Genomic DNA, 12001 nt, shown 5'->3' on the forward strand with positions numbered 1-12001 from the left:
GAATAAGAGGAGACCACTGTGTATGCAACATGATGTCTGGCATCATTGCTGCTTTCGGAGGAATCTTTATAGGCGTAGAGAGTGTACAGCACTCCCGCAGGAGGATATGTGGTTTTAGATTCCAGTATGTATTTTTTGTTTGCTATTTTTAATAATTTTTTATATGTTCAGTAAAACCACAGCATCATTATTTCTTTTTTTTTCTTTTCTTTTTTGTTTTTTATTATACTTTAAGTTCAGGGTACATGTGTACAACATGCAGGTTTGATACATAGGTATACATATGCCATGTTGGTTTGCTGCACCCATCAACTCATCATTTACATTAGGTATTTCTCCTAATGCTATCCCTCCCCCAGTCCCCCACCCCCCAACAGGCCCCGATGTGTGATGTTCCCCACCCTGTGTCCAGGTGATTTCATTGTTCAGTTCCCACCTATGAGTGAGAACATGCGGTGTTTGGTTTTCTGTCCTTGTGATAGTTGGCTGAGAATGATGGTTTCCAGCTTCATCCATGTCCCTGCAAAGGGCATAAACTCATCGTTTTTTATGGCTGCATAGTATTCCATGGTGTATATGTGCCACATTTTCTTAATCCAGTCTATCATTGATAGACATTTGGGTTGGTTCCAAGTCTTTGCTATTGTGAATAATGCCACAATAAACATACATGTGCATGTGTCTTTATAGTAGCATGATTTATAATCCTTTGGGTATATACACAGTAATGGGATTGCTGGGTCAAATGGTAATTGTAGTTCTAGATCCTTGAGGAATTGCCACACTGTCTTCCACAATGGTTGAACCAATTTACACTCCCACCAACAGTGTAAAAGTGTTGCTATTTCTCTACATCCTCTCCAGCATCTGTTGTTTCCTGACTTTTTAATGATTGCCATTCTAACTGGTGTGAGATAGTATCTCATTGTGGTTTTGATTTGCATTTCTCTGACGGTCAGTGATGATGAGCATTTTTTCATGTGTCTGTTGGCTGCATAGATGTCTTCTTTTGAGAAGTGTCTGTTCAAATCCTTTGCCCACTTTTGGAGGGAATTGTTTGTTTTTTCTTGTAAATTTGTTTGAGTTCTTCATAGGTTCTGGATATTAGCCCTTTGTCAGATGGGTAGATTGCAAAAATTTTCTCCCATTCTGTAGGTTGCCTGTTCACTCACGGTAGTTTCCTTTGCCATGCAGAAGCTCTTCAGTTTAATTAGATCCCATTAGTCAATTTTGGCTTTTGTTGCCATTACTTTTGGTGTTTTAGTCATGAAGTCCTTGCCCATCCCTAGGTCCTGAATGGTATTGCCTAGGCTTTCTTCCAGGGGTTTTAGGTCTAACATTTAAGTCTTTAATCTATCTTGAATTAATTTTTATATAAGGTATAAGGAAGGGATCCAGTTTCAGCTTTCTACATGTGGCTAGCCAGTTTTCCCAGCACCATTTATTAAATAGGGAATCCTTTCCCCATTTCTTGTTTTTGTCAGGTTTGTCAAAGATCAGATGGTTGGAGATGTGTGGCATTATTTCTGAGGGCTCTGTTCTGTTCCACTGGTCTATATATCTGTTTTGGTACCAGTACCATGACTGTTTTGGTTACTGTAGCCTTGTAGTATAGTTTGAAGTCAGGTAGTGTGATGCCTCCAGCTTTGTTCTTTTGGCTTAGGATTGTCTTGGCAATGCAGGCTCTTTTTTGGTTCCATATGAACTTTAAAGCAGTTTTTTCCAATTCTGTGAATAAAGTCATTGGTAGCTTGATGGGAATGACATTGAATCTATAAATTACTTTGGGCAGTATGGCCATTTTCACAGTATTGATTCTTCCTATCCATGAGCATGGAATATTCTTCCATTCGTTTGTGTCCTCTTTTATTTCATTGAGCAGTGGTTTGTAGTTCTCCTTGAAGAGGTCCTTCACATCCCTTGTAAGTTGGATTCCTGGGTATTTTATTCTCTTTGAAGCTATTGTGAATGGGAGTTCACTCATGATTTGGCTCTCTGTTTGTCTGTTATTGGTGTATAGGAATGCTTGTGATTTTTGCACATTGACTTTGTATCCTGACACTTTGCTGAAGTTGCTTATCAGCTTAAGGAGATTTTGGGCTGAGACGATGGGGTTTTCTAAATATACAATCATATCATCTACAAACAAGGACAATTTGACTTCCTCTTTTCCTAAATGAATACCCTTTATTTCTTTCTCCTGCCTGATTGCCCTGGCCAGAACTTCCAACACTATGTTGAATAGGAATGGTGAGAGAGGGCATCCCTGTCTTGTGCCAGTTTTCAAAGGGAATGCTTCAGTTTTTGCCCATTCAGTATGATATTGGCTGTGGGTTTGTCATAAATAGCTTATTATTTTGAGATACATTCCATCAATACCTAACTTATTGATAGTTTTTAGTATGAATGGCCATTGAATTTTGTCAAAGGCCTTTTCTGCATCTATTGAGATAATCAAGTGGTTTTTGTCTTTGGTTCCGTTTATATGATGGATTACGTTTATTGATTTGTGTATGTTGAACCAACCTTGCATCCCAGGGATGAAGCTGACTTGATCATGGTGGATAAGCTTTTTGATGTGCTGCTGGATTTGGTTTGCCAGTATTTTATTGAGGATTTTTGCATCAATGTTCATCAGGGATATTGGTCTAAAATTCTCTTTTTTTGTTGTGTCTCTGCCAGGCTTTGGCATCAGGATGATGTTGGTCTCATAAATGAGTTAGAGAGTATTCCCTCTTTTTCTACTGATTGGAATAGTTTCAGAAGGAATGGTACCAGCTCCTCTTTATACCTCTGATAGAATTCGGCTGTGAATCCGTCTGGTCCTGGACTTTTTTTGGTTGATAAGCTATTAATTATTGCCTCAATTTCACAGCCAACATATTGGTCTATTCAAAGATTCAACTTCTTCCTGGTTTAGTCTTGGGAGAGTGTAGGTGTCCAGGAATTTATCAATTTTTTCTAGATTTTCTAGTTTCTTTGCGTAGAGGTATTTATAGTATTCTCTGATGGTAGTTTGTATTTCTGTGGGATCGGTGGTGATATCCCCTTTATCATTTTTTATTGTGTCTATTTTATTCTTCTCCCTCTTCTTCTTTATTAGTCTTGCTAGCGGTCTATCAATTTTGTTGATCTTTTCAAAAAACCAGCTCCTAGATTCATTGATTTTTTGAAGGGTTTTTTGTGTCTCTATCTCTTTCAGTTCTGCTCTGATCTTAGTTATTTCTTGTCTTCTGCTAGCTTTTGAGTTTGTTTGCTCTTGCTTCTCTAGTTCTTTTAATTGCAATGTTAGGGTGTCGATTTTAGATCTTTCTTGCTTTCTCTTATGGGCATTTAGTGTTATAAATTTCCCTCTACACACTGCTTTAAATGTGTCCCAGAGATTCTGGTATGTTGTATCTTTGTTCTCATTGGTTTCAAAGAACATCTTTATTTCTGCCTTCATTTTGTTATTTACCCAGTAGTCATTCAGGAGCAAGTTGTTCAATTTACATGTAGTTGTGTGGTTTTGAGTGAGTTTCTTAATCCTGAGTTCTAATTTGATTGTACTCTGGTCTGAGAGACAGTTTGTTGTGATTTCTGTTCTTTTACATTTGCTGAGGAGTGCTTTACTTCCAATTATGTGGTCAGTTTTAGAATAAGTGCGATGTGGTGCTGAGAAGAATGTATATTCTGTTGATTTCGGGTGGAGAGTTTTGTAGATGTCTATTAGGTCTGCCTGTTGCAGAGCTGAGTTCAGGTCCTGGATATCCTTGTTAACCTTCTGTCTCGTTGATCTGTCTGATATTGACAGTGGGGAACATCATTATTTCTTTAACTTCTCTTTGTTATGTTACTGCACTGGCTAGGACCTGCAGTCTTTCAAGGAGTGGTATAGTAGACATCCTGTCATATTCTTATTTTTAAAAGGAATTTAAAATTAGCCGGGCATGGTGGTGCTCGCCTCTAGTCCCAGCTACTCAGGAAGCTGAAGTGGGAGGATTGCTTGAGCCCAGGAGTTTTGAGGCTGTAGTGAGCTATGATCACGCCACTGTACTCCAGCCTGGGTGTCAGAGAGAGACTTTGTCTCTAGGGGAAAAAAAATGTTTTTTTAAAAAAGAACCTTTCCAATATTTATTCATTAAGAATAATGTAGATTTTTAGTACATACCTTTTAATGGGGCTAAAGAAGTTCCTTTATATTTGTAGTTGCTGAGCATTTTAAATGGGAATGGGTTTTGAATTTAATCAAATGCTCTTTCAGTATCTGCTGAGATGATCATTTGTTTTTTTCCTTTTATCTGTTAATGTGGTGAATGTCTTTTAAAGATTTCCTAATGATAAACCACCCTTGAATTTCTCCGATAAACTCAGCTTAGTCATTACATATTATCTTTTTTATGTACTGCCTGACCGTGTGCTAATGTTTTGTTTATAAGATCTCACTATTTGCATTTATGAGTAAGACTGGCCCATAGTTAATTTTCCTCTCTTGTATATCTCTGCCTGATTTTAGTTTCAAAGTTATATCTACCTCATACAGTGACTTGGAGAGTATTCCCTCTTCAGTTCTCTGAAAGACTTTATATAATATTGGAATGATTTGTATCTTGAAAGTTTGGTAGGACTTGCCTATAAAAGTATCAGAGCCTGGCGTTTTGGTTTTTAGTTTTAAGAAAGTTTTGTTTTTGTTTTTTAACAACTGCTTCAATTTCTTTAACATTAAAAGGCCATCCAGGCTTTCTATTTCTTGAGTGAGTTTTGGTAAATTACATTTTCCTTTAAAAATCTAAGTTTTAAAATATTATTGCAGAGAGCTTCTTCATAGTATTCTCTCACCTTTTTATTCTCTGCCGTCTTTGTCATTACGTCCCCTGTTCATTTCTAGTATTGTTTATTTGTGCCTACTCTTTTTTTCTTGATCAACCTTGCCGGAGGTTTGTTCAGAAACCCACTCTGGGTTTGGTTCATTCTCTTCATTATATGTTTATTTTCTGTTTCATTGTTTTATGACCTAATTTTTATTATCTCCTTTTTTTTAACTTTCTATTAGTTTTAACTAACTTTACAAATTTGACACATAGTTCATTTATTTCCAGTCTTTCTTTCTTTCTTTTTTTTTTTTTTGAGACAGGGTCTCGCTCCATCAGCCGCTGGAATGCAGTAGCATAATCATAGCTCACTGCAACCTCCTTAAACTCCTGGGCTCAAGTAATCCTCCTGTCTCAGATTCCTGAGTTAGGACTACAAGCAACCACACCCAGCTAATTTTTTTAATACTTTGTAGAGATAGAGTCTTGCTTTATTGCACAGGTTGGTCTCAAACTCCTGGCCTCTAGTGATCTTCTCGCCTCAGCCTCCCAAAACACTGAGGTTATAGACATGAGCCGCCATGCCCAGCCTTCTTTTCTTTTTCTTTTTTTTTTTTTTTTTTTCCTGAGATGGAGTCTCGCTCAGTCGCCCAGGCTGGAGTGCAATGGTGCGACCTGTGCTCACTGCAACCTCTGCTTCCGGGTTCAAGCGATTCTCCTGCCTCAGCCTCCCAAGTAGCTGGGATTACAGGTGCCCACCAGCACCCATGGCTAATTTTTATATTTTAGGAGAGACGGGGTTTCACCATATTGGCCAGGCTGGTCTCGAACTCCTGACCTCGTGAGCCGCCCACTTCGGCCTCCCAAAGTGCTGGGATTGCAAGTGTGAGCCACCGTGCCTGGCCCAGCCTTCTTTTCTAATATGTGCATTTAAGACTAAACTCTCTCTGTAAATACTGTCTTAATGTATCCCACCAGTTTTGATATGAAGCATTTTTATAACTCAATTCTAAGTATTTTTACATTTCTATTATGATACTTTTCATTGACCTATAAGTTATTTATAATTTTCTGTTACTTTTCACACGGGATTTTCTGTATATCTTTTTGTAATTTACTTCTAACTTAATTGCATTGTGGTTGGAGAATGTAGTCTGTATGACACCATTTCTTTGAGGTTTGTCGAGACTTGCTTTATAGCATAGCACTTTAATCATTTTTATAAATCACCCATGTGTACTTAAGATGAATGTTTATTCTTTAATTGTTGCATGCGGAGTTATCTTTTTGTAATGAAGCCAGGTCAGTATGTAAATTTGTGCACGATTTATAAATAAGGAAGCAAAATTGTAAATAACACTCTACGCATTGGTTCTTGGTCATTTCTTTCTAGCTGAAGTATTACAAGATGCTGAAATGCCAACCAAAGATTAAATTATGTTTAACGGAACTTGCTGTTATGTAGATATTATCATGTCACAACTCTTGGAAAATTAACAACCTTCGTATCATATCTGGCAGATAACGATAGCAGGAAACACTGACATGGTGCTTGGTATGCGCCAAGAACAGTTCTAAGCCTTCTGCATATATTAAATTTGTTTAGCTCTTAAAACAATCCATGAGATGGGTACTGTTTTCATCTCCATTTTACAAGTGTAAAAACTGAGATATGGAGAGTTCCAGTAATTTACCCAAGATCTTAAAGCTAGTAAGCAAGGAAGCGGGAATTTGAACCCAGGCAGTCTGGATCCAGAAGCCATACTTTTAAACCACTATACATACCACCTCTCTCAGAAAAATAAACAGATTTCTGCAGCCATCCATCAAAACTGTGCCTTCCATAAGTAGATATATCTGTTTTGATGAGGTTACTACATGAGTTAAATAATTCTGCTGCAACCAAACTTGTGTCTGTCTCTGAAATATTGGCCCTCAATATTCAACTTAGTTTTTAAAAATTACATTAATGCCTCTGGATTTTGTTACTATAAAAGCATATATCATTTCATGTTTATAATGTTATATAATTTCTTAGGTACACTTCACGTTGGTGATGAAATTCGAGAAATCAATGGCATCAGTGTGGCCAACCAAACAGTGGAACAGCTGCAAAAAATGCTTGTAAGTAAATGAAAGTTTTTCCTTTCCTAAAATTGACTTTTACTCTGTTAGCTTGTTTTTAAATACACAAATGAGGAGTATTCTGTAATCAGAGAATTTCTGGTACCATATTTATGTGGACTTGAACTTATATAACATTCACAAAACTGACAACTAGAAAAATGTTGAAATACAAGAGTTTACAAACATTTTGCCTGTCTTTAGCAATGTAGGCTTTAACACTCTCCTTTTATCCTTTATCTCCTGTTTCTTACTAAGCAGATGTTTAAAGAAAACCTTTTCAGCGTTTATACATGTGAACTAGTTTCTCACTGACCTCAACTCTCCTGACATCAGCAGTGTCAGAAACCTCTTTCCTGTTGAGCTGAGTCATAGCCAGCTGTCGTGGATTTCTCTACAGCATAGAAGGGAGGAAAGCCACGGTAGACCAGGCCATTTTTGACCATACATATTCAAAATCTGTATTCGAATTAGGCTTTGGATTTTTAAAAAAGGCAAAATGACAGCCTTTGCCTGTGTTGATTGTCATAGCAAGCAGACAGAGGTGTTTTGGGCCTCTGGTCCCTTTTCCCACTGCAGTGTAGTAGCCCCCAGGTTATGAATACCTATTAAGTATGAAATAAACTTTACAGACTCACCAAAAAAAATTTTTAAAGCCAAAATTAGTGAGCAAAAAGTGGCTGGGTGCGGTGGCTCACACCTGTAATCCCAGCACTTTGAGAGGCCAAGGTGGGCGAATCACCTGAAGTTGGGAGTTCGAGACCAGCCTGGCCAACATGGTGAAACCCCGTCTCTACTAAAAATACAAACATTAGCAGGGCATGGTGGCACATGACTATAATTCCAGCTACCTGGGAGGCTGAGGCAGGACAATCACCAGAACCTGGGAGGCAGAGGTTACAGTGAGCTGAGATGCTGCCACTGCACTCCAGCCTGGATGACAGAGCAAGACTCTCTCAAAATAAATAAATAAAAATTTTTAAAAAGTAAAAAGCGTATTCGATGGGGTATACCATTATAATGTGGCATACTCAATATAATTTTTATGTAATTACCTAGTTCATTATCTAATTCAATGTATATTCACTTTTGAAAGGCATGTCACTTAGAAAGTTTTGTATTCATGTCTATAAAAAGGTGACCATTGAAGATCTGTGAGACCATTGCTGTATGAGTAAGGCAATCGGCTGCTGGGCTTTTCCCAGGAACTTCCTCTACTGTTAACTCCCTGCTTCATGACTAGGTTTCATTGTTGGGCTATGTGCTCTCAGATGGCTTGTGCTAATTGCCCCCACATATTTTGAGTGGCTTCTTACATGGTTTTGCGAACATTTGTTTGTAAGAAAACTTTTCTATCTTTTTTTTTCCCCCTCTCCAGAGGGAAATGCGGGGGAGTATTACCTTCAAGATTGTGCCAAGTTACCGTACTCAGTCTTCATCCTGTGAGGTAATGACTCTAACAAACCACCCCCATCTCCTCTGAGTTCTTAACTAACTGTCTGCTGATGGCTGTATGTTTTTGCTTTCTGGGAGATTGTTTCTGCCTGTGCTGTTAGATCACTGCACACCAATTTTACAACAAAGATAACGGAACAGAGTAGGTCCCATCCACCTACTCAGCCCTGCTTCCATGTGGATCTCCTCAGCACTTGAACTTTTTGCAGGCTGAAATCTGAGCAAAATGTAGAGAAGTTATAAATAATGACATAAGGCTTAATAAGGAAAAAACGGAGTGTCTGAGGGAAAGAAACTAAAGGCCATAATTGCAATAATATTTCCAGGAAGTTCATTCACTTCCCTTGTTAAGAAATCACATAGATAGTTCTTCTTTCCAAGAATCTGAGAAGTAATCTATTTCTGTTGAGATAGAGTTGTTCATATAATTGCGATAGGTCTCTAGATGGAAGTTAAGTCTGCAATGAATTGATAATTGACTTCACTAGAGGGAAATAGGCTTTTGCAACCTTTTGTAAAATTGTTTAACTTTAGAATGGTATGTCATCTGTAAACAAGTAAGTTTTCTAGAGTAATACAGCCCCAAAGTTTCTTTCTTAAAATAGGTTTATCTTATAGAAATTATAGTTCTTCTAACCTATATTATTCAGTTTCGTGTTAGTTATTAAATGAGATTCAAAAATCTATTCTTTTTATATTGGAAATATAAACGGGCATAAATGGTATCATCCTTTGGTCATTGCACATTCAGCTCGAGTGTTATTTATTGAAGCTTGTTCTTTCATGTGCATCTTCTAAGAATGTGTGCATCAATATGAAGTACACATTTCCTAAAGTTAATTTTTAGGACTGACAGGTAACTTATTGGATTTGTACTTAGAAGAACCTGAGAGAGAAACTGTAATACTTCTAGTCTCTAGTGATGGTGTAAATTTTATAAGAAAAATCAGAGGCTTCATATTTTTTTAAAACCTATTGCAGATACATATTAAAATGTGTAGTTTTGTCAAGTGTATTTTTGGTGAGCCATGGCAGTTGAGGTGTCCGTTATAACGGGTCTTGAGCTCCTCTTGGTGGCTTTTTGTGGAACTTCAATTAATAGTATATTTCAAAAGAAAATGCAGAATTGCTTCTGTTCCAGGATTCAGAGCATTGAAATTTGTTACCTAGAGCACAAACTTTGCTGGGAAACAAAGAATGTCACACTTAACATTTTATGTAAATAATTTTAATATTCTAGAATTACAGATGTCCTTACATCATTTCTCATCTGTTGAAGAAATTTAGTAAATACAATTGATTTTTGTCTTTTTGGCTAACTAACTAGAAGGTACTGTTAGTTATTAATATAACGTAAGTTTCTCTTTTGTTTTTTAAGTGGTCGAACTAGTTTGGGGTGGAACCAGTATCATAGATGTAAATTCTATGTTCTTGAGTAAAAAGAACCCCTCTTACCTTCTTTGCCTTTGAATAGTAGGAAAAATAATGATACTTCTCTCCTAGCTCCATCCCCAGCCTTTTTGGACCTCGTGTTCCCTGGCAGAATTCAAGCTTGTGGTTGGACTCTTCCCAGCTAGGGCAATATTTCAAAAAAAAAAAAAAAAAGAAGGCTCTCTGGCCACCTGCATCTGCATCCCCCAGGTCCTTGGTTAAAGAGTAGACCCCTGCCCCTCACCCTGGCTCTACTGACTTGAGTCTCTGCGGGTGGCACCTGGAGATCAGTCTTGCTCACTAACATATGAGAATGCTCTTCTAAGGGATCTCATTACCTTTAAGGCTAACAGGTTCTAGAAATGCTCTTAAGTCATCTAGGGAAAAAAACAAATGTCTTTTAAAGAGACATGCACATTTCTAAGGCTTAAAAGAACTCTACAGAAACAAAAATTTAAAAGTACTTATTTCCTACCTCTCCTTGTTCTTATCATTAAAGTTGATTTAGACACTAAGGGAATGGAGCCTGGAAAATATTTTGAGTGTGTAGAATAGTAGAGAGAAAGCAAGCGATGGAGGAGCCTGGATATAGGTAGAGAGGCTGTGGCTCCTAGGATCTTTGCCGGAAGTGTAATATTATTATAGGCTTGAGATCATTGTTTTATTCAATCTACTAAAATGGTCTTTAAAAAGAGTTCTTCTCTAATGTATATCTCTTTTACCCTTACTAGTAATAATATTTATTCTATAATAGAAAGATTCTGAAGGAATTATAACATGTGAAATCTTAGGTTTGTTTCTCTTCAGATTGGGTCAGTTAGTAACTCTTGACACTGAGGTACTAAAAATTGTTAAATGCTTTTCAAACCTAATCTTTAATAAAAATTAGGCAGTTGGGATCTTCAGCACAATAATTTTATAGTAATATTTGTCATCTTATACTTGATAGGGTTTAATATCAAGTCACTCTTCTAGGTCTCATTAAAAGAAAGAAAAGGTATAGAATGTTAGAGATAGGAAAGAATTGATTAAAATGAATGACACGGTCATCACTTATAATATGTGAGCCTTCGAACTGCAAAATTTTTTTCATACTTCTGTGAAATCATGCAAGCAAGTCAGTATGGCACTTATGCAGCTCAAACCTCAAAGGAAATGGTTGTCAGACTGTGGTTGTTACTGTTGATGTAAATATCTCTGTGTTTCTGTGCTGGTGTTCTGTGTTAATGAACCTTGTGTCTTATTTCAGAGAGATTCCCCTTCCACTTCCAGACAGTCCCCAGCTAATGGTCATAGCAGCACTAACAATTCTGTTTCGGTAAGAACTTTAGCTCCACACAGCAAAGTGTGACAATTTTGTTGGTGCTCACCTGCCATGAGTGTTCTAGTTACATGTGTTCAGTGGAAATAGTGTCTTCTGCTGATATACAAGGCTACTACAGCTACAATGCACTTTACTCCTGGAAAATCTTTTTTAACATTTCCTTCTCATTAAAAATTCCCTTCAGCAGTTAAATTTGAAGAAATGTAGTTCAATACTGCTTTGGTCATTCTAAAAATATTTCTATGCCACCCCACTTGTATGTATTTCTTTGCTCAAACCTATACAAACGATGTAAATGGAAATTTGTTTAAACTTCTAAATATTTTTTAATTTGAAAAAGATAAATGTAAAAATTTTGCAGAGTAGGCATTTGGGTATTCTTGGGCTTTGTAGTTTTCTATTCTGAGTGATATCAGCAACATGTTTTAGTTTCCGCTATCTAAGTTTACGAATTGGTGTGCCCTCTGTTATTGTGGTACGTGCACATATTTTTGTGAATTATAAGCCTTGCCTGGATATGAAAAGCAAAAAGAACTGGCTTCAAACTGCACTTAAGCCACGCTGTTATCACATCTTTAACACAAAGTACTTTATATTTGACTTGAATTTGGAGTTTTAAATTTTTTCAGAACTATCCATTTTGGAATATAGAAAGAATTGTTTTTAACTTATTTAAACAAATGGAAGCACTTAACAGGTGCAGGTTGGCAATATTTTTGTTGCTAATACTGCTGTTTATCACCCAGTTAAAATTATTGAGAGTTCTAATAATGCAGCAGTATTCTTCTATCCTGACTTTTAATTTGCCGTTTGAGAATGTATCAACTTTTTTATCAGGTAAAATTGTAAATAATTTAGAAATTATCTCAAATGGAAT

The 12001-nt window shown here is 36.9% G+C and overlaps 1 protein-coding gene across 4 annotated transcripts in view; it reads left to right on the forward strand.

Annotated features, from left to right (window-relative positions):
* The window catches only part of CASK (calcium/calmodulin dependent serine protein kinase), a 392463-nt gene that overhangs the window by 343370 nt on the left and 37092 nt on the right, over positions 1 to 12001 (forward strand). For 2 of the 4 annotated variants that reach the window (XM_025372348.1, XM_025372349.1), the window contains exons 17-19: positions 6829 to 6914; positions 8293 to 8361; positions 11050 to 11118. In XM_025372348.1, coding sequence (XP_025228133.1) covers positions 6829 to 6914; positions 8293 to 8361; positions 11050 to 11118 — 224 coding nt within the window. The remainder of the gene's footprint in view (positions 1 to 6828; positions 6915 to 8292; positions 8362 to 11049; positions 11119 to 12001) is intronic. The other 2 variants (XM_025372350.1, XM_025372351.1) reach the window with 1 other exon arrangement.

This window comes from Theropithecus gelada, chromosome X, assembly GCF_003255815.1.
Source record: "Theropithecus gelada isolate Dixy chromosome X, Tgel_1.0, whole genome shotgun sequence".
Lineage (NCBI taxonomy): Eukaryota > Metazoa > Chordata > Mammalia > Primates > Cercopithecidae > Theropithecus > Theropithecus gelada.